At 37.1% G+C, this 27,234-nt stretch overlaps 1 protein-coding gene across 8 annotated transcripts in view; it reads right to left on the bottom strand.

The window, feature by feature from the left end:
- The window catches only part of PLEKHA1 (pleckstrin homology domain containing A1), an 81,159-nt gene that overhangs the window by 13,716 nt on the left and 40,209 nt on the right, over positions 1 to 27,234 (bottom strand). For 7 of the 8 annotated variants that reach the window (XM_072624643.1, XM_072624632.1, XM_072624672.1 and 4 more), the window contains 5 exons: positions 22,101 to 22,146; positions 15,601 to 15,698; positions 8,039 to 8,170; positions 6,372 to 6,515; positions 1,804 to 1,872 (listed from right to left, as the gene is read on the bottom strand). In XM_072624643.1, coding sequence (XP_072480744.1) covers positions 1,804 to 1,872; positions 6,372 to 6,515; positions 8,039 to 8,170; positions 15,601 to 15,698; positions 22,101 to 22,146 — 489 coding nt within the window. The remainder of the gene's footprint in view (positions 1 to 1,803; positions 1,873 to 6,371; positions 6,516 to 8,038; positions 8,171 to 15,600; positions 15,699 to 22,100; positions 22,147 to 27,234) is intronic. The other variant, XM_072624700.1, reaches the window with a different exon arrangement.

The following is a 27,234-nucleotide window of genomic DNA, read 5'->3' as shown; positions in this document are numbered from 1 at the left end:
TCCAAGCACTTTTCTCCCTGAAATCCTGGGAGGTTAAGTAATATAAATACTACCCCCATTTTACAGTTGTGGAAAGTGAAGCTTGGTTAAATGGCTTGTCCGCTATCCTCAAGGTAGGAAACACCAGGAACAGGACTCAACCTCACATCTTCGGATTCTACTGCACCACATCATGCACACAGTATCGAGTACAGTGCATTTCATAGGACTACAAGCATGAAGTGCTTTGTAAACTTTTAAGTTCTATATAAACGTGAGAAAGCACTATTACTGTGTCAAGGAATACTGACCACTCTACCTGTTTACTGAGTTAAATTTTAAATTTAACTTTTTTTTGTTGCAAATCACACATGGCACACACTACTTCTAAAAATCAATTGCTTTGACAAGGTATAAACTCACTTATGTTTAAACTGAGTTATTAAGATATTTTCTAAACATATAAAGCATAAATTAGCTATCAAGTCAGTAAATCTCTTTTGTATTTTAAAATAAGATTATTCAAGTGTGACAAAAGATAGTTTTAGTTTTGGTTTACATGTCTGAAATCAAACAATATAAACATTTCATAAGAAATAGCAAACAACTTAAAACAATGAGGGAAAGCTCCAACACTCTAAAATAAATCTCATCCATTTTTTCCCAAAGTGATTTATGGGCTGAAAAAAAAAAGGAAGAAGGTAAAGATAAGGCAATATAATCTTTGTGCCTGACGGCTTCCAGTGACAACAATTTTTTTTCCTTCTGTGTATTTATTATATAGATATATCTTTCAAGTGTGGCTCTTCAATTTTGTCCTGCTTTGGATCTATGATTTTATTGGTATGGGGAACTCACGTTGTAAAAATCCCTCCTCAAAGAAAATTTGCAAACTCACAGGTAAGTTACAATGTTAAAGAGTTAAGTGGGAGGCACTGGGAAGCTGTAACTTGGCCATGGTCACGTAGATACAAGTATAAGAGGAAGGACCTGGAGTTAGCTTCACCTAGCTCTACCCATTCTACTACACTGTCTTACCCTTTTCGCTTTTATGATCCTTTTACCAGATACACAACATAAATAACATTAGAAAAATATGTACAAATGACATTCAAAAGTGGCTCAAATACATTATTCAGAAGGCCAAGGAAGCACAAGAAATAAGAAGTGTGGTCATTACAAAACAGGGACAGGGATAAGGACTAACTATCACACAGTACAGGGAAATTCTGGGAGAGGATATTCCCTCTCCACAGGCAAGGTGACACCTTCTTTGCAACTGATCTACAGCAGTGATGTCAAATTCAGATACAAAAGGATTGGTGCAAACTCATACAGACCACCACATATTAACAGTATCTATCTAATGCTATCTAAAAATAGTACCTATGTGTTTTTGTTAAACATTTTCCAATTACATTTTAATCTGTTAGAATTTGGAGGGGACTAGGCCCATTTGACACTTCCAGTCTAGAACACTGAGAGTATGTATTAAAAGCAGCACTTAAACTCGACTCTCCTTGGCTTCAAGGCTGACTCTCTTCCACCATGCCAAATTGCTTCTCTCTTTCTAAATAAGTTTTTGAAGAAAAAAAAAAAACTATCTGTGTCACAGACTTCTCTACAATCTGATGACACCTATACTGCTTTTCAAAATAATGTTTTTAAATGCAGAGAAGTTACTGCAATTAAAAAAAAAAAATTTGCAGACCTTGTGAAATCTAGCCACAGACCCCTCCCAGGGGCCATGGACCCCAGGTCAGAAACACCTGTTTTAAATATTTACATTTTACATAAAAATTTGTGATGAGGAAACAAACATACCAGTTCAGATTTGAAGTAACCTATTGTATTTTCATCCAATTGAAAGTATCTTCGCTTCCAGTTCTTCATCTACAGGAGACGAAAACAAACATTAAAACTTCTGTCAAATGGTGATGGTCATTTAATTATTCTGATATGAACACAAAAGTCAGAAACACCAAAGGCTGAAAAAATTCTTTATTCCCACTTGGATACAAGTTATATCTTTCATGCTACTTCAGCCTGAGGTTTTAATAAAACTCAGAAAAGAAAAAGATGCCGGCTTTCAGTTTCTGTGATACAAATAGTGTAGAGAATTAACTGAATTGGAAATGTGATGGGCTTTCCAAATGTTAATAAGCAGTTTCCTTCTACCTTCTCCTTCTTCACCATATACTATTGGAACAAGTACAGGAAATTAAATCACTAGGTCTTCAGTATTTCCATCTGAAATATAAAACCATCTATTTAAGTTACATGAAGGTAAGACCCCATTTCTTATTTTTCTTTGAAAACCTCCCTATGCCCAGCACAGTATATTACATATAATGGATTTTCTGAGTATAATAATTCCTGGCCTGGCTGCAGAGAAAGGAAAGAAGTGTCAGGTCATTAGCTCTTCCTACTGGTCCCTTCACCTTAGTGCTTACATAATACTCTGAGGCCAAACCCATACTGATGATAACAGACCTGAACTCATTCATCAACTATTAACAAACTCTCACCCAGTCATAATTTCCCCATCTCAATGATCCTGAATTCCATTATTCAAACCCTGTTCTCCATCCTCCACCATACATGCCCTTATTCCTATCTGTCTCAACAATTCCCCCAATGCCCACTCTAAGGCTACCCACCATTTCTAATATGCTCTCTGAAATGCCTCTTACATTGGTGACATATTTCATTTCATCTTTAATCTTTTCCTTTCCTATGCCTTTCATCTTCTGGCTCTCCCTGAGACCAGACTGTCTTCTAATGGCCTCCCATTCAAGCACTGGTTGCACTTCTTCTCATTTCTCCTCTTGGAATATACCTTACTCCCACTGCATTTTCAGGTTTTCCCTCTAGCATCATAGTAACTTCTCCTCCTTTGAGGAGGACTCCCCTTCTTTATTCAATAAGGGAATGGCTCACAGTGTCTCTCACCTCCCCAACTCCTGCCCTCATACTCAAGGACTTTCAAACATATGTACTGATAACACCCTCAAACACCAAACCTCACAGACCCTTCACTTAAGACTTCTTCACATGACTTATTTCTACAGCCCACCTCAGCTCCCTCTGATCATCACCCACAAATGCACCACTTCTACACTGGTGAACTCTAAGATTCCCTTATCTGATCAGTCTGTCGTCATTCTCCTCCTCCCTCTGCCATGTAACCGCAAGCCCCTCAAACCCTATTCTTCCTCTTCACCATGATCTCCAATCTCTTGACCCCTCTCAGTTGTTTCCCAGACCATTACAAATGCCCTCTCTACTTGTCCCTCTTAAAGAGTCAGTTCAACTCCTCACCGCCCTCTTCCCTTGAGTACTTTGTCTCCACATCTTTTCATCTATTTTACCCTCTCAAGCCTCAGTCCCAGATTACTCTCACCATCTGTGGTCTTCATTTCTAATATATACACTTTTGGTGAAAATCACGAACCATGCTGCCTGGATCCTTCACAAATTTATACTACATAATCGCAACCAGGCCCTTACTGTAGTAAGGTCATCCTATTTGATTTACTACCCCACACAGTTGCTTTCCCATACCTTTTCATCCCTCTTCAGACCTCATGTCCCTCCTTCCCCCTTCCCTCTCAGTTGACAACTCTGCCTCACATTTCACTGGAAAAAAAAAAAGCAAGGCCATTCACCAAGAGTTCCCTCTTCTCTCCTCCCCACAGCAAATCACAGACACCTTCTGTCATTATGTCCTCCTTTACCCTTGACTCATAGGAAGAGGTGGCCCTTCTCCTTGCCAAGGCTAAGCCCTCTGCATGCACAAGTGACCCCATTCCATCCTCTTTTCCAAAAGGTGGCTCCCTCTATCACTCCCAATCACTTATCTTCAACTTCTGGTCTGACAGCTGTTTCTCCACTGCTTACAAACAAGCACATCTCTACCATTCTCAAAAAAAGTCCTCACTTGAGTTGGCCCACATCTCTCCTCCTTTCTTTTGCAGCTAAACTCCTTAAGAAGGTCATCTACAATTAGTACTTCTACTTCCTTTCCTCTTTCTCTCTTCTTAACTCTCCACAGCTGAGCTGCTATCCTTATCATTCAACCAAAACTGTTTTCTCCAAAGTTACTGATCTCTTAATTGTCAAATTCAATGGCCTTTTCTCAGTCTGCATCCCTGACCTCTCTGTAGCCTCAGACACTGTGAATAACCCTCTTCTGACACTTTTCTCTAGGCTTTTGGGACACTATATTATACTTCTCTTCTCTTCCCTATTACACTGCTCCTTCTCAGTCTCCTTGGCTGGATCTTCACCTACATCATCTCTGCTAACTGAGGGCATTCCCCAGGGCTGTGTCCTGGGTCCTTTTTATCCTCCTCACTATTTCACCTGGTGATCTCATCAGCTCCTATTGATTTAATTGTCATCTCTAAGCAGATGATTCTCAAACCTACAAATCCAATTGTAAACTCTGCTGCCCTCAGGGCTCCCATCTGTCTACTGTCTATTGAGGATTTTGAACTGGATGCCACAAGGATATATTAAACCACACGTACAAAACTGGACTCTTGTCCACCCCCTCACCTTTTCCCCCCTTCCTAACTTCCCTACTACTGCTGAGGGTGCCACCACCTTCCCAGTCACCCAGACTCACAACCTACAGCGGGTCATCCTTGACTCCTCATTCTCTCTCACCTCTCGTATTCAATCTGTTCCCATGTTACATTGATTTTAGCAGAAAGATCTCTCATATATACTTCCTTGTCTCTGACGCTGCCACCATTGTGGGAAAGGCCCTCATTACCTCACACCTGGACTAATGCAACAGGCTTTTGGTTTGTCTATCTGCCTCAAGTCTCTCCCTATCCAGGCAATCCTCCACTCAGCTGTCAAAGTATCTTTCTAAGAGGAATTCTAACTATATCATCCCCTCTGCTCAATAAATTCCAGTGGTTCCCTATTGCTGCTAAGAGAAAATATTAAATCTTCTGTTTGGCCTTCAAAGTCCTTCAAAACCTACTTCTCCCAGCTTCTATCTTTACATCTTCTTACACCTTATTCCCCCATGTATGCTCCAATCCAGAGACACAGGCCTCCTCACTGCTCCTCACTCAAAACACTTCATCTCAGGACTCTGGGCCTTTTCAATGGCTGTTCCCTGATGCCTAGAATCCCCTCCCTCCTAGGCTCTACCCCCTGGCTTCCCAGGCTTCCTACAAGCCCCAGCTAAAATTGCAACTTCTACAGGAAGCCTTCTTGATGCCAGGGCTTTCCCTCTGTTGTCTTGTTTGAACTGTCTCCTCCATTCAACTGTGAGCTGCTTGAGAGCAGGGGCTCTCTTTTCTCTTTTGCCTTTCTTTGTATCCCTAGCACAGTGCCTGACATATAAGAAACATCAGATAAATGTTTAGTGACTGATTAATAAAAGCTAGCATTTACAAATCACTTTAAGGATGCCCAAACCCTTTATATTACCCTGTTTAATTCTTACCATAAGCTGGTAAGGTAGGTGCTATTATTATCCCCATTTTATAAATGAGAAAACTGACTGATAGGTTAAAAGACTTGCCAAGGGCTTCACAGCTAGAAGTGCCAGAGGCAGAATTTTAAACTCAGGTCTTCCTAAAGGCAAGTCAAACATTATATTCTGTGTACCAACTAGGTGCTTATGTGTTGATACGATGAGAGCTGGATCCAGGATCTTCATTACCATGTAAGATATGCTTAAAATTGAAACGACAAAGTTTTTAAAAAATAAAACTATTCTAAACTTATTTCATCTGTACCCTTTCATATTTATTGACTACTGATAAAAACAACCTCAATAATTATGTCTTGGAAAAAATATAAAGAATATCATAGGGATCTTTTTAAGTCCCAAAAAAAGTGATATATTGTTTAAACTTTGCCATTAAGTATTTCATATTACTATATTCAAAAATAAGAGCAATAAAAAAAAAAAATTTAAAAAGCAAGACAATAAAGGTCCTCCAAAGAATATTACAATTTCACTTAAAAAGTTCCACTTAGAACTGAGCAGATTTTTTATAGAGAATTCTGCTTAGGCTTTCACTTTAGTGGCTAAACTAAAAGCTGAGAACCTGTGACCCTCCCTTTCCTTTCACCCAGCCCCCTGAAGCCACAGCACTGACCCAAAGAAAATACTCTCCTCCCTTGTGCCCTCCCAACAACCAAAAAGACCACAACATCTACAGAGCTTCCTACTTCCTCTATGCACTTCTATTTGAGTCCTTGTATCTTAAAGCAGAAAGGCAAATTGTCAAAATTCTGTTCAACTTTTAAAAAAATAACTTAGATGACAGTGTAAGTGATAAGACCTACTGGTATAAAGGATATTTATTTTATACTACCATCTTTACTGAGAGGAGGTTATTTAATTGTAATTACTTACTTACCACTGCACCCTGTTTAACACAATAACCAGCTTTGATAACCGCATTATCTGGAGGTGGCTTAGGAGTAAAGTAAGGAAGATGGCTTTGTGACCGTTTCAGATTATTCCTGTCAAGACCATCACCAGATTCATTTACTTCTTCTTTCTAAAATGAGACAAAGACAAGGGAGAGGTTGTTTTGGCTATGCTTACTTATGGTACAAAAGTATTTTTAATACATACTTTTTAACATAATAAAACATTCCTTAAATCTCATCTCAGTTTCAGTCAGACATATATCAGATTTTAGATTAATATTTTCCCAGTTAATCCATTACACATACCAAAGGATATTATTCCCTAAAGAACCCTAAACATTAACATGGGGCCTTAAGTTATTCTCAAAGGTTCCTATATATTTCTTGATCCAGAAAGTTCATCATCACCCAAATAAATTTCATTTGAATTATTTAAAAATTTCTCATCACTTTATCCATCTTCTTTTTCATCAACTTGACAAAGAACTTAATTAAAGTTAAGTAAAAACAAACAAAACCTATTCACTTTATACATTCAATTAGAGCCAGTTATCTTTTAAAATGGCAAAGACGAAACTAAGTTGGACTTCTTAAAAGCTCCTGCCTCAGATGCCAAAGAACCATAACAGACATACATCAAAGTCCTTAATTCTATTCAAAATTAAAACATTCAAGAACATGAAGTACTCAAACTTCCTAACACAAGTACAGACTAAAACCTTTTCTTCCCACTTTAAAGCAAGGCAAAATGCAAAGCTGTCAGAAGCTTAGTCTAACTGAATCTTTAAATCTGTAAGATCATATTAGCTCACAACTTTTATAGAAGAGTTCACATAATCTTGGCCTGGTCTGGTCTAGACCCTGGAGAAGATAGGCAGAGTAAGAATTCACTCTTTCAGTCACTCTCTCTCCCCTGCTAAAAGACTTTCAAAATCTAATATGCAATAAACCTTGAGTTATTATAGGGTTTCCAAAACTCTAGGCCTCTAAAGAGTAAATGACACTTTTCTTCTCTTTTTTTGTAGTACATCATGAAAGAATATTAAAACATCAGGATTGGTCAGGTCAAACAACCCTTTCTAAACCTATGGCTTCTCTTGATTTCTAAAGCATGTCATATGCCATGAAGCAATAAAAGGACTTTAACTTACTGGATGCAATTTCGAGAAAATATTCAATATAGTTATGAAATAATACAACAAATATCTATATAATAAAAAGATCATTAAGGATGCATATCAATAAAATATACAACAAACATCCAGATATTAAGATCATTAAGCACTTAGAATACACATCAAAAATTAAAAAATTTTGCAACCATTCCAAAATATATAGTACCTAATATACTTTTGAAGCCTGTGATATCCACACTTTAGAAGTGATGACATTTCTTGCTTAGAGACAATTAAGTCTGTCAGAAACAAAGTTCAGGGCTTCCATATCACAGATTTCCTTCATTTAAATACACTGAAACCACTCTTCACAAAAACAAGTTAAAAAACAAAATCTCCAATTTAATCTGAAATGTACACACATCTTTTAATAAGATGAAGAACAACTAGCTAATTTTATATTAGTATTACAAAATGAATTCAGAAACTAAATAGCCACAGAGAAGAAAAAATGATATTAGTTTCAGGTTATTTACCTGAGTTGGTGTTATAATAGGTACACCACCCACAATTTCTGTCCTGTAAGACACTTGTTTTTTTCCACCTGGAGTTTCAACTTGGCGACTTAAGCTATCAGAATGAGACTGTGGATCTGATTGCTTTGGTACCTTAAAAAAAATGAGTCATTATGAAAACATTTTTTAGCTAGAATTTTTAATTAGTAATACCTTTTCCTTCAGTCAAGTCCTATACATCATGAAATGGAAATAATGTTGGGTTCCTGAAGTAAGCCAGCAGAATACAAGCTAACCTGTATATTCTAACAATTGACTAAATGCCCATTCTTAAAGGATGAATTTCATTAACCTCTTCTGAGATATTCAGTATCAGTAAAAGGGTGGTCCACAAGAGATGGTGTTTTTCTGTCCTGATCAATTCACGACAACTAACTGAAAAGGTACAGGGTCTTTGTACACTTGCCACATTAATAAAGCCATAAATTCTTGAAGGTGCCTAGGTGATGTGGTAGTGCAGATACTAGATGGAGGAAGTAATTTAACCTGTCTGTCTCAGTTTTCTCATCTGAAAAATGGGGATAATAATGTATGTCTCCCAGAGTTGTTTAGAGAAATTTGTTGTGATAAAATTTATAAGGCACTCTGAAAATCTTAAAGTGCTAAATAACATTTAATTATTATTATTAATATTTTCATATTATAAAACTATGTCAAAACGTATATTTAACATTATAGAATATTTTAGAGGAATATACCTAAGAAGACTTTTGGATTGAAAGGGGAGGGTGGTTACGATGGTGGAATAATAAAAATATTTATATATCTTTTTAAAACAAACAGTGAAAAAATACACTGTAAAAAAAATTTTTATTGAGAATTGAGACAAAGTAGATAAATGAAACATTTTATAATGAGTATGAAATTCATTCTTAAATTGTACCAGAATATAATAGCAAAAGCAGAATTTGGCAATTAAAATCCCAACAAATTTTCAGAGGGCTGAAAGTGTTTATTCTTATTTAGTATTTTGTAGGGCTGTGGTCTCAAAATAAGCTGTTCTGGTAATAGAACCCTCAAGTAAATACAATTACCATATATATCACAAATGAATAGTATGTGAGAGTTGGAAGAGAATTTCAGAGTTCATCTAGGTTCAAGTACAAATAAAGACACTGAAGCCAAGCTCACACAACTGAGTTTGTGGCAGAGGCTGTACTTTAACATAGGTCTCCTGAAATGGATCAATGTCAAGACAAAGGTGGGTATCTAGCAGCATGCCACCAAGGTCTGTTTTCAACCCAGTCCTGCTCAAAAGTTTTATCAACACCCAGACACTATACCTATGTGTGACCTGCTGTTTTTGGTGCTTAGGGAGATTCCAAGATAAGTAAGAGGCAACCCTAGCCCTCATGGAATTGAAAATCTATTCTGTAAGAAAACACTTGCACAAATATACTAGAACTATATGAGGCTGTTTATGTCTGTGACCTTTGATTTTTCCCCTCTTCCTCATACTGAGTTAAAAAGCTTTGTAGAATTTACCTCCATGGACTTCAGAAAAACCTGGAAAGTTTTATATGAACTGATGCTGAGTCAAATGAGCAGAACTAGGAGAACATTATACACACTAAAAGCCAGTGTGTGAGGACTGTGTCTGATAAACAGCCCTCTACAGCAATGCAAGGACCTAAAATATTTCCAAAGGACTCTTGATGCAAAATGCCATCCATCCACATCCAGAGAAAGAACTATAGAGTCAGAATGCAGAATGAAGCAGACTATTTTCTCTTTTGTTATGTTTTGTTTTTTCTCATGGTTTCTCTCATTCCTTTTAATTCTTCTATGCAACATGATTATTGTGAAAATGTGTTTAATAACGTGTATGTGTAGAACCCATATAAGACTGCTTGTCATCTTGGGGATGGAGTGAAGAGAAAGGGGGAAAAAGCTTATGGAAGTGATTGTTGAAAACTGAAAATAAATTAATTATAAAAAAAAAGAATTTACCTATTTCTGTATGTGTTAAACTATGAAAAGTGTATGGTCAGTAGAGTTTATTCCTAACAGTTACCACTGGAAGAGGTACCATGTATTTTTTACTATTCTTTGTGGTTAGCAAATGTATGAAGCATTATAAAATACACAACAATTTTACATTAGAAGAAAATGAACTTCAGTTTACGTATGTTACACACACATAATAAATATATAAGGTGTCCCAAAAGACTTAGTGAAATTTTAAGCTTTAATAAATTCAGGAGTATATATGTTATAAAATTTTCCCCAAAAAATCATTTAAAATTTTATGCAAGTTTAATATTTATTTAAATTTGTGAATTTTAAGTAACATATTTTTAAATTTTCACTTTAAAAAGACAGAGTACTCTGTCATAAGATATTGCGTGTGACAGTTTCTAGATGACACTATCTCAAACTGCCACCTCCATCACTTAATCTATCTCCACTGGACTTTCTCTTGTGGGGTCACGTCAAAACTGTTTTCAGCCTCAAAACCTCATTCTTTGGACAATGTTAAGGTAATGCAATTCTTTCAGTCACTGAGTAGTAGCAGATGAAAGATTTTACAAAGTTCTAAAATCAACTAGAGTGATGTATAATACAAAATGAAAGAAACATCAATATTTTAAAATTTTAAATAATTAACCTTTCAAATTTTTTTGTAAGTTTGTATCATCTAGACTGCTTAAGTTACGTAAGCTTAAAACCACACTAACACTTTGGGGACACCATAGTGTTGTTGATTTTTCGATTTAGAGGACAGGATCAGAGAAACTTTCACAGAAGAGAGATCACACCATCTGGATACTGATGGACTAGTACAATTTCAACAGGTCAAAGTGGCTGAAGCAGAGGAGGAAGAAAAACATAGGAGACAATGGTTTGAGTAGGGGCTTAGATTGGTACCCGGAATGTTTTTATGGACTTTATAACAAGCATTAGTGGTTTAAATAAGGGTTTGTAGAATTAAACACATCTGTCTGTAGAAGCCCCTTTTTAAAAGGGCCAGACTGCCAAGCAGTTTATTTAAATAAAATCAACTCTGCCATTTAAATATTTTCAGCATTTTCAATGGCCAGTGTTAAGATAAAGTTTCAATGAAAGTTTCATATAATGTTATAGCTGGGTAAAGAAACACTGCAACTTAAAAAAAATAAATCCACTGCTTAACTCCTAAGGGGAAAAAAGTATCAAAAGTTCTGTCCATCCAGCAGTCACAGTACAAAAATTTTCATTATAAAAAACAAAGTGTACCAATGAAGCTTCTGGAAAAATTCCATACAAAGACTCCTGAATCCAAAGAACAATTTACAGTAATTCTAAGAGGCTGAACCTTTCAGAGTACTTTTGAAAATCAGTATCCTGCCGCTAGATGATACTTTGCTTCACTTTATTTTCATCGATGTAAGTCCGAACAATTTCTAATGGACATTTCATGGCCTTAGACACTTTTAGAATGGAGAGTGGGGAACTTATCTCCTGAGAATAGAAAATGAACTTACTAGAAATCTATCCCAGAAAGAACTATCTATTCAACTCTAGTAGATAAATGTATTTATTAAGAGACAAGATGGATGACCTATGTTGAAAGTATACACGTACTCTAGACTTTAATGCAAGATTTCAAAAGGAACTTCCCCACTATAGGAAATATTTAACATACTTAAATATTTGATATCTTGGGATACATTGTCAGGATACATTGTTACATTTCCTATTTTCCCTTTATCCATAGTAAAGCTACATTTAAAAAAAATACAATAAAGAAACAATGGATCTCCTATGGGTCCTTATTATAAAAAGCTTATGTTAAATAAAGCACAATTTCCATGGCAACAATCTTATACCAAATTTATAGTAAAAAATAAACTAACTTTGATCATTTTACTTCCTAAACAATAAGGGGAATATATCAATGAAATAACCTTTGACTTTATTTTATATTTAGATATATTTATATTTTTTCAGTCTTTATCAGAAAATACTCCCAAAGTTTTAAATCATCCATTAAAATAGAAATAAAAGAAATTAATATCTGCTTAATGAAAATAACAAAATAACCTTACTGAGAACTACTTAGCCAGCATCAAAGAAATGTACCTTAATTCTATTTCATTCCAATCCCCTTAAAATTGCTATGTGATTGCATGGAAAAATGAGTATTTTCTATTTAGAAAAAATGCTTGTGTTCCTTTACCTTGAGACAAAGAAACAGAAGGAAAAAAGATAGGAACAAAAGGAATCATGCTACACAGGTACCCTATGTATCACAAAGTCAATCTAATTGATGACGTTTCTGATTAAAGCCAGTGCTATATGATATAATACATTTCATACATATTTGTGTGTGTATATACGTATATATATATATATATTTTTTTTTATATATAAAATAAGCCATACTACCAAGTTATACAACTGCGCCATAACAGTTGTATTTATACTACTGTCTCTATACTACTAACTTGTCTGACCCACCCCCACTAAAGTTCTTTCACCTAGCTTCATGTGTTCTTAGAACCAATTAGCACTGTTGAGGCAGCTAGTTGTCTCAATGGATAGTGTTGGACCTGGAGTTAGGAACACCCGAGTTCAAATCTGGCTTCAGACACTTATTAGCTCTGATTCTGGGCAAGTCACTTAACCCTGTTTGCCTCAGTTTCCTCATGTTTAAAATGAGATGGAGAAGTAAATGGCAAATCATTCCAGTATCTCTACCAAGAAAACCCAAAATGGGATCACAGAAAGTCAGACATAATGGAAATGAATGAAAAATAAAAATCATTATTGAACAGAGAAAGATTTGGGGATCATAGATTTAGAGCTAGAAGGGATCTATAATGTTGAAAGGAGGCTTTCTAATGATTTTTGAACATCACTGGAAAGATTTGTTTAGAAATAGCTTACTGCATATTATATGGCCTAAATATCAAGAACCAAACTCACTATAGCAAACTCCAAGTACTCCACTGTTCCTCAAATCAGTCAGGCCTCTAGGAGAGCTGCAGGCTTGACACACTCTCAGTAGAGAGAAGAGGCATAAAATAATAACAAGGAGAGTCAAGGGCCCAGTAGGCAGGCTACCCACAACAATAACTGAAGCTTGCATAGCACTTTCAAGTTTGCAGGGTGCTTCACGTAGTATCACATTTGAATCACAAAAACCCTTCAAAGTAGGAACCACATATTTCACCCTCAATTTACAGATGACAGACCTAGGTTCACAGAGGCTGCTTTGTGGAGAACCACATATGTTAGTGTGCGAGGCAAGATCTGAACCCACATCTTCCTTACTTCAACTCCAAAACTATCCACCCCCGCCATCCTGCTTTCTGTTCTGTTCTCATTTCTCTACGACAAAATTAAAATACCCTGAAGTTAATAGAGGGTTCTTTTTTTGTTGGGTTTTTTTTTTTTTTGCCAGAGTGGGAAATAATGACAATGGTAACATTTTTAAAAGCTTTACTGTCAGACTTTTAAAACACAGATTTAAAATGTATAGTAAAAAAAATTTTTTGATTGGTGAAATTTGCATTTTGGAGATGGCCCACTTAAAAGATTAGTATTGATATAAGGGTAGTTAGCTAAAAAGCTAATTTACTTTAAAATTTGATCTTTCAAATTACTGAGGTACATATGCCTTCAAGTTTAGGTCATTTATTTTCTCACATATTTTATAAAGAGGAAAGAAATTAAAAAAAAAAAAAGGTAACCACCCACCAGCATTCACACAGGCCTACATAAAGTATCTAAGAAAAGATACCAGGAGACTATGTAGGTGGACAGACCATGAGGATGGCAAGACACTGTAATTAAAATATGGTTAAACAATCAACTACTCTCTTTCCCTTTCCTTAAACACACACTTCCAAAACAGATGCAATTTTAAGTTTTGAAAAAAAAGTCAACATTTATACTATACAATATCTACAAATCACTAAAGAGTAAAATGCTGCACTGATAAAACTATTTGGAATTTTCCCACAGAAAAGTAAATCCCGAAATCTATTAAATTGTGAATATTATTTTAACCCATAGTAGCTACAACAATGAACTTCTCATTTTAAAAGAATGATATTCTTATAAGCAAAATCTTATTTTGTAGATTTCATAATTCAAAAATTTAGAGCCCAAATTATATTGTCTCTCCATACACATGTGTGTGAGTGCATAAATGGTAAAATAATTACAAGATTTACTGTGTTTTTTTTTTAAAGAAACAAAGTTAATAAAATACAGTTGATTAAAACCATAGGCAACCCCTCAATGTATCTTTTCACTACACTAATAAAACTAGTCTAAATGTTCTAGGGTAACTTTGCATTACAATGTTATTTTATGTTAAACTGTCCAATAATTTTACCTAAAAATATTCCTGATATATCCATTTTAATCCAACTAGAAACACTTTTTAGGCAAGTAAGTTTCCTAAACTTTTTATTTTGTTGCTAATCGATTATTTTTCAGTCTTGTTGGACTCTCTGTGACCTCATTTGGGGTTTTCTTGGCAAAGACACTGGAGTGGTGGTCTGCCATTTTCTTCTCCAGCTCATTTTACAGATGGAAACTGAGGATTAAGTGACTTGTCCAGGGTCATACAACTAGTGAGTGTCAGATTTGAACTGAGGAAGATATAGGACTTCCTGACTCCAGGCCCAGCACTCTATCCACTGCACCTGCCCCAAGCTTTATAATAATCTTCTAAATGGAAACAATAAAAAACATCAATATCTATTACTACTAAATACCTTCTAAGAGTTTAAAAAAGAGTTCTGAACATGAGAAAGGCAAAGCTGCAAGCAAACTGATAGTAATATCTAGTTAATCATATTTTAAAATATTATTACGCCCACTACAAACTAACTTAGAAAATATCAGAACATTATGGGAGTTCAGAAGCAAAGATTTATAAAGAACCCTAAAGTAGCAGAAAAGGTATCTAAAATCATTTATTGGTCTTTAAAAATCTAAAGTATGACTAAGTAACTAATCCTTTAACAGGACAAATTGCATAAATGAAACTACACAGAAACAGTTACTAGAAATTATTTTCCTAAATAAAAATGAGCAAATAGTTGCTAAAAGAGTATCTGCCCTGTGTGGTCAGTTAAACTCTTAGAAGAATATGTACTTCTGAATCAGTCCAAGAAATTGCTTCCCTGAAAATACACAGAGAAAAAAACCCTAAAAATAACTTGTGCTTCATGTCGAGATCAGATGCCGTGTGTGGGTGTTTGCTGTCATGTGGTAACAAGCTGTTCTAGAGCAAGACAAAAAATGCAATTTAACCTCTGAGAAAAGCTTGAGTTATATTAACTCATTGTTAGGATAAATGGTTTTCATATAAATATGAAATTATTTACTTTTCAAATGGTGATCAGAGAATGCAAAGGGTTTATAAAATGTGCTTCAATAGTCAACTATTTCTCAAAGGAAACAATGAGATATAAAACTAGATACAAAATTCAGTAAAAATTAATCAATAACTGTGCCACAGAACTAAAATTTCAAAAGGTGTATAGAATTCTTCTGGACATCAAGACAAAAATAAGAATACTTACTGTTATTTTTATAGCTTTGTTCAAAACATTTACCCATTCTACTAGGTCTTGCTGATCATTGGCTTGTAGAAAATATTTCCTCATTCCTGCATTCATTACTATTAAGAAAAAAAGGACTAAATTAAATTACAATTAAATAAGTTATTTTTAAATCTTTGTTAATATAACAACTGAAAAATGTTTCAAGTCAATATCTTATCCCACCTCTGAGATTACCTGTAGGATCTTGAAAAAGTTATGAGTCACTGTTGGGCTTGGTCTAAGGGGTCCCTGAGGTCTCTTTCATCTCTAAATCTATGATCCTGGGAATTTCAAGCAAACTGTCAAAAACGTATAGGTCTTTTTACTAATATGTTTTGACATGAAATACCCAGAGAGTAAAATGGGTGTAGATTTAGAGCTGGAAGGAACTTTTTCAGATCATCTCATTTTTATTTTATGGTTGAGGAAATTGAGACCCAAAGAGGTAAAGCAACTTGCTGAAGTCATACAGGGCAGAGCTGGAATTTCAAACTCAATCCTCTGACCCCAATTCTAGTGCTAAGAATCCTCCCTCCAAAAAGCCTTGTATTTGTCCAATGGATGGCAGAAGTAACTGCCTTTTAATGTAAATGTAATGTAAATGTAATGTAATGTTAATGTAAATGTTAACGTAAGCAGAAGTAAACTGCTAGTGCCCTGTTTTAAGACAATCCAATATACAAAAATCTAGAGAGATTCTTCTCATTTAAAAAAAAAAAAATTTTTAATTAAAAAAACCAATAGTGTCACTTTCAAGAGCCATCTATGTTTAATTGCTTGGTTGTAAATCATTCACTATATGGCAGAAAAGTTGGGATAAGAATTAGAAATTATCTCACAAAATATAATGTAAAATCATCATGATTTTATTTATACAAACCTTTTCTGAAACATACCTGTTGTGTAAACCAAAGTACTGCTACATAATTAGTTATCTGCATATTATCAATGTCTACCACCAAAAGAAAACTTTTCTACAGTGCATGAATTTTTCTGGCAAACATCTTTTTTTAATAATAAGTTTAGGCATGGGAACAGACAAAGGAATGCTACCGCTAAAGTCTCTGTGGGCCTGACCTGCTCAGACTGAGAGACCCCAAGAGCAGGTCCTACACAGGTGCAGCTAAAAGACATCATATCCTAACATCCCTATGTTGTGCTTCCTGCTTTCAGCAACAGCTGCTCGTATCTTCTGGTACTCTACGGGGATTTATGTCCTACGAGCAGCAAACTCCCACTACCTCTTGCTCTCCCAATGCCAGTGAAACTGGAAGCGCAGATGCCTATGCAAAAACTTCCCTCTCCACCCTACATCCATCCCTCTCCATCACAACCCTGGCCTTCCCATGCCCTATTTCAGCTCTGCTGACCTCCTCTCACCAACTTTATACTGGGTCACTTTGCACTTCCTAGAATTGAGCTAAGGGCCTTACAAATGAAGCTGTGGGGAAAATTTGACTAAAGGCACAACTTCAGAAAAGTATTAAAGAACCACCAGTTCCTAAAGATCAGATTATAAGTCCTTTAAGGCAGCAGTGAGGCTGTTAAAATTCATGATACAACACAAAAATATCTCAATAATTTAACTAGGACATTACTTAATATGCTTGAAAAAAATGCTTTTCTAAGCACTGAATCAAGTGATCCCTATGATCTTTCCTCACTGCAGAAAACAAAGTCTCCTCATTATTCATGCAAATACTGAATACTTACTATATGCAAGGCTTGAGCATCAGTCAATGTTAGTTTGCTTTAGGACTAGTTTCAGGGGGGACAAAACAACCTGATGGAAGACTATAAGCTCCATGTTGACAAGTTTCATGTGTGATTTTTATTTTTTTGTCTTTGGAATCAATGCCTTGATGTATCTTGCACACAATAAGCCCTTAAATGTGCTAATTTGTTGAAATGAAATGAAATAAGGACCCAAAATTTCCAACTACGGAGAGTAAGTTATATAAAATGTAATGAATATCAAAGAACCTTAGAATATTAGCAAGTCAACAATTCAACAAACATTTATTGAATGAATGACTGAAAAAAAAAGCTAAATTTATCATCCACTTATGCAGTTCCAAGCATGTGCTAAGTACTGGAAAAACCAACAGAAAAAGAAGGCAGTACCTACTCCCAGGGAGCTCACACTCTAACTAGGGGAGACAACACACACTAGATGATTTTGCTGCAGAGAATAAAGACCTCAAGGCCTTCAGGGTATAACTCCAGGGCAATGGTCAAAGCCAGGAAGACTGAAGGGCATCAGGATATTTGAGCTGCAGGGAAAAAACCTGAAGGAGGACCACACCATCACCACTAGCAATGGGGGTAACGGTCCTAAGGTCAGAATGGAATGGAGACTGTGAATCTAACAAGGCAAGGGAAGGTCAGTGTTTAATCGGAAGGGAAAAGGGGAAAGGAGAATTGGTCAGAAATTTGGAAGTGGGGTTGGGTACGTTTGGGTAGTGGGGAGCAAGAGGGTGGCAGAACCACTTGGTGCCAAATCTGGTACTTAAGTATGGCACTCATTTTGTATGCAAGGTTCTATGTGAGATACTGGAGAGATAAGGAGCATAAGAGGATAGGAGGGAGGCTGGCGGGAAATGAAGGGAAGAAAAGGGAAGAGTCAGCTTGATTCTGGTTATAAAACTGGATGAATGGAAAGATGCTAGTACCCTTGAGAAGAAAATGAGAAATACTGAGAAATAGCAGGTCTAAGGGGAATGATGGTTAGTTCTGTTGTGGACATACTGAGCTGGATATCCTAACAGCATAGCCATATGGAGTGTTCAGGAGAGAAATCAAGGCTAGCCATGTGGCTTTAGAAATCAATTCTGTAGAAATTGTAACTCTAGACAATGGCAACTGACAACCAAATGAATACAAGGAAGCTAACCAACCATAAAAGAGAAAAGGTGGCTAGGACAAAGCTCTGAGCAGAAAATAATAAACTAGCAAAGGAGACTGCAAAGCAAGGGTCATATAAGTAGGAAGAGCAGGAAAAAAATATTACTAAAGCTAAGGAAAGAAGGAATATCCCGGAAGAGCAGGTAGTCAATAGAGTCAAAAGCTACAGAAAAGTCAAGAAACATGAATAAGAAACCCTATTTGGATTCAGTAGGAGATTGTTGGTAGATTCAAAGAGAGTAGGTCCTGTAGAGCTAAGAAGCTGGAAGTTATTATGTCAGGGGCTGAAAAGAGAGAGGGCAGGGAGGCAGTAAAGACAGCAAGAGGAGATGATGTTTTTCTAACAGTACATAGGAGAGACAGAAGATTATAGTTTGAGAGTGGCAGAGTTGCTTCCTTTTCCTTTTTTATTTTTTTAAAGAAGCAGGTGGGGGAAACTTGTAGGTGGCAAGGAAGGAATCAGTAAAAAAAGAAAGATAAGATCAGAGATGAACATGATACATCCCAGAAAGAAATTGGAAGTTATAGAATCAAGGGTAGAAGTAAGAGCTAACTCTTTCTCAAATATTAGAGGAGGAAAAGGTGAAAATATAGAGGGAAGGGATGGAAGCATAAAGCAGAAGAGCTGAGGGAAACTCACCGATAAAGAGTCTTGATTGTTTGCTTCCTATTAAAGTGGAAACTAAGATCATTTGCTGAGATGGTGGAAGGTGCGGGTAGGTAAGTAGAGCAAAAAGAGAAGGCTAAGAACTGCCTCTGTGGGGAATATAAAAGAAAATCTAAAGGTGATGAGTAAAAGAATAGTCATGTAATAGAAGCACAAAATTTCAGAATTGCAAGAAATTTTAGCAATAATCTAGTTCAGACCTGTACAACTTTCGGCCCCAAAGGATTTTGGGCGGCCTGTGAAAAACATCAATCCTTCAGCTGGTTGGTTGTGCAGATCTAATCTAGTTCAGCCAACAACTGAAAAAGAATCCTTAGAACAACACAGCCAAGCATGCACTAACTCTTTGCTTGTAGAGCCCCAAGTGGAACTCATTGCTCCCCATATCAGTTTTGGATGGTTTTTTTGGATGGTTTTTATTAGGAAGTTTTTGCTGACATCAGCCTAAATCATTTCAGCCAGGCTCTGCTTAAGACCACCAAGCCCCAGTTACATATATAGAATCAAAATAAGGAAATACTCCAAAGGCAGTAATGCATTCAGAGAAGTTTAGGGGGAAACAGAAAAATAAAATTACAAAGCCACAGGTTGGGGAGAACCAGGGAGGAATCCATAAACCACACCTCCCTCTGTCCATTTTACTACTAATTGGGTGAATAATCCTGGGCTGATATGACACCTGCAATATGAAGGGGATGAAAACAGTCTCAGGAGAGAAGAGGACTTCCCCAAGTAGATAGAATCATTTCCATGTGGCCTGCTGTTACTGGAAGCCTCAGGTGAGCCTCCAGGAGGAAGAGAGGGCCTGGTGAAGCCACATGCAGCTCTCTGCTCCATGTAGCCTTGAATGCCTATCTGACTGTATCCTTCTACAATAACAATATATGAGTAATATTCCCAAGGCCCAAACCTACACCAGGGGCCCTCAGGCCTAAATGAGATACCCAGCTACAACTTCATCTTTCCCTTACAAGGCTACTGATAAAAAGAGAGAAATCAGGGGGTAGAACAATGCTGTGGAATTATCAAGGAGTTAGAAAAGAGAGAGGCTTTTATTGTTTCCCCTTCACAATATAATTCCTTAGAAAACTGAAACCATGTTCTCTTCAACTATGAGTCAGGGAAAAAAGAAACTCTGCCTTGAAAGCAACAAGGATAGAAATAGAGCTCTGGAAGAAAAGAAAGAAGGTGAGCAGGGAGTCAGCTCCCATAATGAGCTCCAGAGACACACAAAACAAGATTCATCTGCTCCAACCAGAACACTAGGATCAAATGCATCTGCAATTTGAATACCATACACAAGAGGTTAACGTGAACTCTTGGACTTTATAAATTTCTAAGAATTGTCTCAATACCAGCCTGCCCAAAATCACAGCTCTCATCAGTCCCACAAACCCTGGTTCTCAGGTCACTGCTACTATGCATAGGACCAAGGTAATGTCACGTGCTTGCAAAACTTTCTGCAAATTCCTGACTGGGATAGTTAATAGAATAGTAATTCTAACAGAATGGGAGACTAAGAACTATAGCCCCACTCTCAAAAGGACCTAGATGCTATTAAAAATAAATTTAGTAGGCAAACTTTTAGTGCTAATTTATTCTTATTATGCACATACAAAAAGTCTTTTTTTTAAAAAAAAAGCACTAGCATTTATCAAATATTTGTTGAATGAATGAACTTAACTTTAAAATATCACAACTTTCACTAAACTTTAATATTATCACCAAATTGCTCTAACAATTATCACTAATTATTATTATATTTAGTTAACTATCTTGACTAGCTAGACAAAACTATCTAGTAAAGGAGACCCAAGAAGAATATGGTGGACTAAACTACTTTCTGTCCATTAAACTTAATGGTTTACTTCTGTGTTCTTCCCACAAAAAATTATAAATGGAAATGGTATATTATACACAGTAATGTCAATTATGGGTACTTGACATTTTTCCCACTAAGCAAGAGAGCCAAATTAGCTCACCAAAGGAATGAAAAAATAAAAAACAGAAAAAGAAGATTCCACACCTAACTATATCAAAAACAAGAACTCAGAACAAAAAAAAAGAGAAAAGTACAGATAAGCGAAGTATAAAATCTTTTTAAAAAATCTTGACATGAGAATTACTTTTTTTCTCTTAGTAAACTGTAATTACATACCCCTTTTTTCTACCTGCTTAAACCCTCATAATGAACAGTACTTGTAACTCCAGGATTATAACAAAACTCAAGTGCTACTGTTAGCCTATTTTGTTCTGATGTTCAAAGAAGCAAATAAAACAGTATAAGAGAACTGAGAAAAATCATTTGATCTTACCCAACAGAAACTATCTATTTGCCATCAAATTACACTAGAACAGAAATAAGGAGTGAAGTCAAAAAGAAATCATGCTGCCACCTTCTTCCACTGTTTCTTAAATATCCAGTTTTATAAATTCATAAAAACCTCCACCACCCTTAACGTCTTCTCTGTGCAGATTGTAAGACAGTCAGTCAGCTGGTCACAAGCATTTATTAAACCTACTACATGCCAGGCACTGAGCTAAGAACTAGAGATACAAAGAGGTAAAAAAAAGGCCTCAAGGAGCTCCAGGTCAACAGGGAAAATAACGTGTAAACAACTGTGTACATACATGATCTAGTTAGGGTAGAGAAATGGCAGTTGTATTCAGGTCGATCAGGAAAGTATCAGTGCAGGAGACGAGACGTGAGTTAACACTTGAAGGGAAGCCAGGAGGCGAAGGGGTAAAGGGAGAGAAGGAATGGTAAAGGAAATATAGAAAATAGTTATAGGAACTTAGCTAAAAGGGAGAAAGAACACACGGAGAAAACAAAATAGTTAAATTAACAACTAATGTGATTATGCCAGTGTTGCCTAAAATGAGATGCAAAAATATGGTACTTACTTACCAAAACAGAATTCTGCCTTTGGCCTGAGCTTAGTTGCATCGCTAACCTAACAAAAAAAATAGAAATGTCACACTATATCTTTCTGTATTAGCCATAGTAAACCTTAAGCACTATAAACACATACAAATTATTTCCCTATACAACTCTTATTTTTACAGCATTTAAGGGTTTACAAAGTGATTTAAATTATTCAATCTTGACAAAGACATCACAGATCAATCTAAAGCCCAACTTTGAGGGCAGAAAAAAAAACAATGTAATTTAAACACAATTAATGCAACATTTACTAAGGAATTTATTTATTATGTGTTGAGTCCTGTGTTAGATGCTAGGTTACATTTCTAAAAAAAATTTTTAAATGATATTAATGTTTTGTTAAGACAGACTTGTTTGTTTCTCAAGGGAAATTTCAATAGGAGGAATAAAGCAAACCTTATATTAAGCATACATATTTCATATTTAGAATAAAGTTTGAAAATCAGTCCATCAATCACTCCTTGAAACCTGTATTTATGACCCTTCATAAGAAACCAAAACAACTATGAATTTTCCACCTTCAAACTACTCCTCAGAATGGCTCAGCCAATGGGGCTACCTATGCCAAGCACGTCCAGACCCTGCCAACTTTTAATGCTATCTCTCCCTCCTCATGCTAAGTTATGTTTACTCATTTGTTGATCACTAAAATATAAGCTCACTTAGAGCAATAACGATTCTGCTTTTGTCTTTATGTCCCTGGCACCAAGCACACAGTAAGTACTCAATAAATATCTAGAATGAACTAAATTGCTTGAGATTTGCAAAAAGAAATGACATGGGGGGGGCGGAGCCAAGATGGCGGAGTAGAAAGACGCACATACACATAGCTCCGAACCCACAACCCACAGAACGGCTAGAGGGGACCATCTCACTGTGAATTCTGCACCCAGAGGCCACGGAATATTGGAGCGAGGGAGATTTCTGTTCTGGAGAGACCTGCAAACCTCTCGCGGGGGGTCCTTCGTGCTGTGGACTGGGCGCCGGGACTGGGAGCAGAGGGCAGCCCTGCAGCGGCCCCGACACCGTGAGGAAAAGATCCGAGCGGGCTACGGGGATGGGACCTCCAGCGGCCACGCGGGTCCCTCCACCCACAGACGGACCTGCAAACCTCTCGCAAAAGGTCCGTCGCGCTGCAGACACGGAGCCCAGCCCAGACCTGCGGCGGCCACGGCTCCGAGAGGTACAGATCCGAGCAGGCTTCAGGGACGGGATTTCCAGCGGAGGCACAAGCCCCCCCACCCACAGGTGACGAGGGTCGGTGAGAGAGTCTCTTTGGCGGGTCGAGAGGGGAGTGGGGTGCCCCCATGGCTCGGGCCCCCCGGGGAGATAGAAGCTGAGAGGCGGCTGCAGACAGGGGCTCCCCAAGCGGGCGGGAGCCTGGATCCATTGTGGAAGGTCTGTGCATAAACCCCCTGAGGGAACAGAGCCTGAGAGGCGGCCCTGCCCCTGACCTGACGACCTGAACTTAATTCTCACACTGAATAGCAGCCCTACCCCCGCCAAAAGCCCTAAGGCGGGAAGCAGCATTTGAATCTCAGTCCCCAAACGCTGGCTGGGAGGACCAGGAGGCGAGGTAGATGTGAGGAGAATATTCAGAGGTCAAGCCACTGGCTAGGGAGAATGCCCAGAAAAGGGAAAAGAAATAAAACTATTGAAGGGTACTTTCTCGGAGAAAAGACACTTCCTCCCTTCCTTTCTGATGAGGAAGAACAATGCTTACCATCAGTCAAAGACACAGAAATCAAGGATTCTGTGTCCCAGCCCACCCAATGGGCTCAGGCCATGGAAGAGCTCAAAAAGAATTTTGAAAATCAAGTTAGAGAGGTGGAGGAAAAACTGGGAAGAGAAATGAGAGGGATGAAAGAGAAGCATGAAAAGCAGATCAGCTCCCTGCTAAAGGAGAACCAAAAAAATGTTGAAGAAATTAACACCTTGAAAACTAGCCTAACTCAATTGGCAAAAGAGGTTCAAAAGGCCAATGAGGAGAAGAATGCTTTCAAAAGCAGAATTAGCCAAATGGAAAAGGAGATTCAAAAGCTCACTGGAGAAAATAGATCTTTCAAAACTGGAATGGCACAGATGGACGCTAAGGACTTTATGAGAAAGACAGATATCACAGAACATAGCGTGAAGATTAGAAAAATGGAAGATAATGTGAAATATCTTATTGGAAAAACAACTGACCTGGAAAATAGAATCAGGAGAGACAATGTAAAAATTCTGGGACTACCTGAAAACCATGATCAAAAGAAGAGCCTAGACATCATCTTCCATGAAATTATCAAGGAAAACTGCCCTGAGATTCTAGAACCAGAAGGCAAAATAAATATTCAAGGAATCCGCAGAACACCGCATGAAAGAGATCCAAAAAGAGAAACTCCTAGGAGCATTGTGGCCAAATTCCAGAATTCCCAGGTGAAAGAGAAAATATTGCAAGCAGCTAGAAAGAAACAATTCAAGTATTGTGGAAATACAATCAGGATAACACAAGATCTAGCACCCTCTACATTAAGGGATCGAAGGGAATGGAATAGGATATTCCAGAAGTCAAAGGAACTAGGACTAAAACCAAGAATCACCTACCCAGCAAAACTTAGTATAATACTTCAGGAGAAAAAATGGTCTTTCAATGAAATAGAGGATTTTCAAGCATTCTTGATGAAAAGACCAGACCTGAAAAGAAAATTTGACTTTCTAACACAAGAATGAAAAGAACCATGAAAAGGTGAACAGCAAAGAGAAGTCATAAGGGACTTACTAAAGTTGAACTGTTTACATTCCTACATGGAAAGACAATATTTGTAACTCTTGAAACATTTCAGTATCTGGGTACTGGCTGGGATTACACACACACACACATGCACACACGCACACATACATAGAGACAGAGTGCACAGAGTGAATTGAAGAGGATGGGATCATATCTTAAAAAAAAAAAAAGGAAATCAAGCAGTGAGAGAAATATTGGGAGGAGAAAGGGAGAAGTTGAATGGGGCAAATTATCTCTCATAAAAGAGGCAAGCAAAAGACTTATTAGTGGAGGGATAAAGAGGGGAGGCAAGAGAAAAACATGAGGTCTACTCTCATCACATTCCACTAAAGGAAAGAATAAAATGCACACTCATTTTGATAGGAAAACCTATCTCATAATACAGGAGAGTGGGGGACAGGGGCACAAGCAGGGTGGGGGGGAGGATGGAGGGGAGGACATGGGGAGGAGAATGCAATCCGAGGTCGACACTCATGGGGAGGGAAAGGATCATAAGAGAATAGAAATAATGGGGGACAGGATAGGATGGAGGGAAATATAGTTAGTCCTATACAACACAACTAGTATGGAAATCATTTGCAAAACTACACAGATTTGGCCTATATTGAATTGCTTGTCTTCCAAGGGGAAGGGGTGAGAGGGAGGGAGCTAAAGATGTTGGAACTCAAAGTGTTAGGATCAAATGTAATGTTCTTACCACTGGGAAATAAGAAATACAGGTTAAGGGGTCAAGAAAGCTATCTGGCCCTACAGGACAAAAGAGAAGACGGAGACAAGGGCAGGGAGGGAGGATAGAGGGGAGAGCAGATTGGTCACAGGGACAATTAGAATGCTTGGGTTTGGGGGGGGGAGGGGATAAAAGGGGAGAAAATTTGTAACCCAAAATTTTGTGAAAATAATTGTTAAAAGTTAAATAAAATAAAAAAAGAAATGACATGAGGTTAAAATTTTAAAGAAACTGAGGTTTACATTAATATAAAATTACAATGAGAAAATGTGAATGGTTAAAATGCTGACTCTGTCACCTACCCAGCAAAACTGAGTATAATACTTCAGGGGAAAAATTGGTCTTTCAATGAAATAGAGGATTTTCAAGCATTCTTGATGAAAAGACCAGAGCTGAAAAGAAAATTTGACTTTCAAACACAAGAATGAAGAGAACCAGGAAAAGGTGAACAGCAAAGAGAAGTCATAAGGGACTTACTAAAGTTGAACTGTTTACATTCCTACATGGAAAGACAATATTTGTAACTCTTGAAACATTTCAGTATCTGGGTACTGGGTGGGATTACACACACACACATGCACACACGCACACATACATAGAGACAGAGTGCACAGAGTGAATTGAAGAGGATGGGATCATATCTTAAAATGCTGACTGTGGAGTCAGGAGTTACCTAGGCTTGACTCCAACACTAGCTGTAAAACCACTGACTAAGTCATTCACTCTCTCTGAGCCGGTTTCCCCATATGGAAAATCAGAATAATATTTGTAACTTATCACTTTACTATATTGGAAAGCAAATCGCAAAATTTAAAGTGCTCCTTTTCTGGTAGAAAAAAAATAAAGCAGATATCCATTAACTGGGGAATGGCTAAACAAATCATGGTATATATGAATGGAGTACTGAATCAGAAGAAATAATAAAAGTGAATTCAAAGACTCTGTAACAAATACACAAGCAAAACAAACTCCCACATTGGTAATGCCTAAGAAATATGTCTCAATCTACACCTCTCTGTAAGGAGGAGGACAGAATGTTTTAATCATAAGGCCTCTAGAATCGTGGCCGGTCATTGAATTAACCAGTGACACCTTTCAAAATTATTTCTCCCTAAAATGTTGCTATGATTGTATAAATTGTTCTCCTCATTCCAATGACTTCAAATTGCATTAGTTCAAACAGTCTTCCCAGGTTTCTCTGAAACCATCCCCTTCATCACTTCTTACAGCATAATAATATTTCATCATATTCACATACTGGAACTAGTTCAGTCACTCCTCATTTGATAGGAACTCCCTTTCTAGTTCTTTGCCACTATTAAAGAGCTGTTATAAACAGATCTGTACACTTGGGTGCATTTTTCTCTTTCTTTGAACTCTTTGGGGAACAGACCTAGTAGTGGCATTGTTGGATTAAAAGGTTTTGCACAGTTTAGTTACGTTGAGGGCAGAGTTCCAAACCACTCTGTAGAAGGGCCAAACTAAATCACAGCTCCACAATACTGCATTAATGTACCTGCTTTCCCAAAGCCCTTCCAGAACTTGTTATTCTCCTTTTTTGTCAAATTTGTCAATATGATCAGTATAAGATGGAACTT

This window comes from Notamacropus eugenii, chromosome 1 (genome assembly GCF_028372415.1).
Source record: "Notamacropus eugenii isolate mMacEug1 chromosome 1, mMacEug1.pri_v2, whole genome shotgun sequence".
Lineage (NCBI taxonomy): Eukaryota > Metazoa > Chordata > Mammalia > Diprotodontia > Macropodidae > Notamacropus > Notamacropus eugenii.
This window is presented reverse-complemented; position numbering and strand designations above follow the sequence as displayed.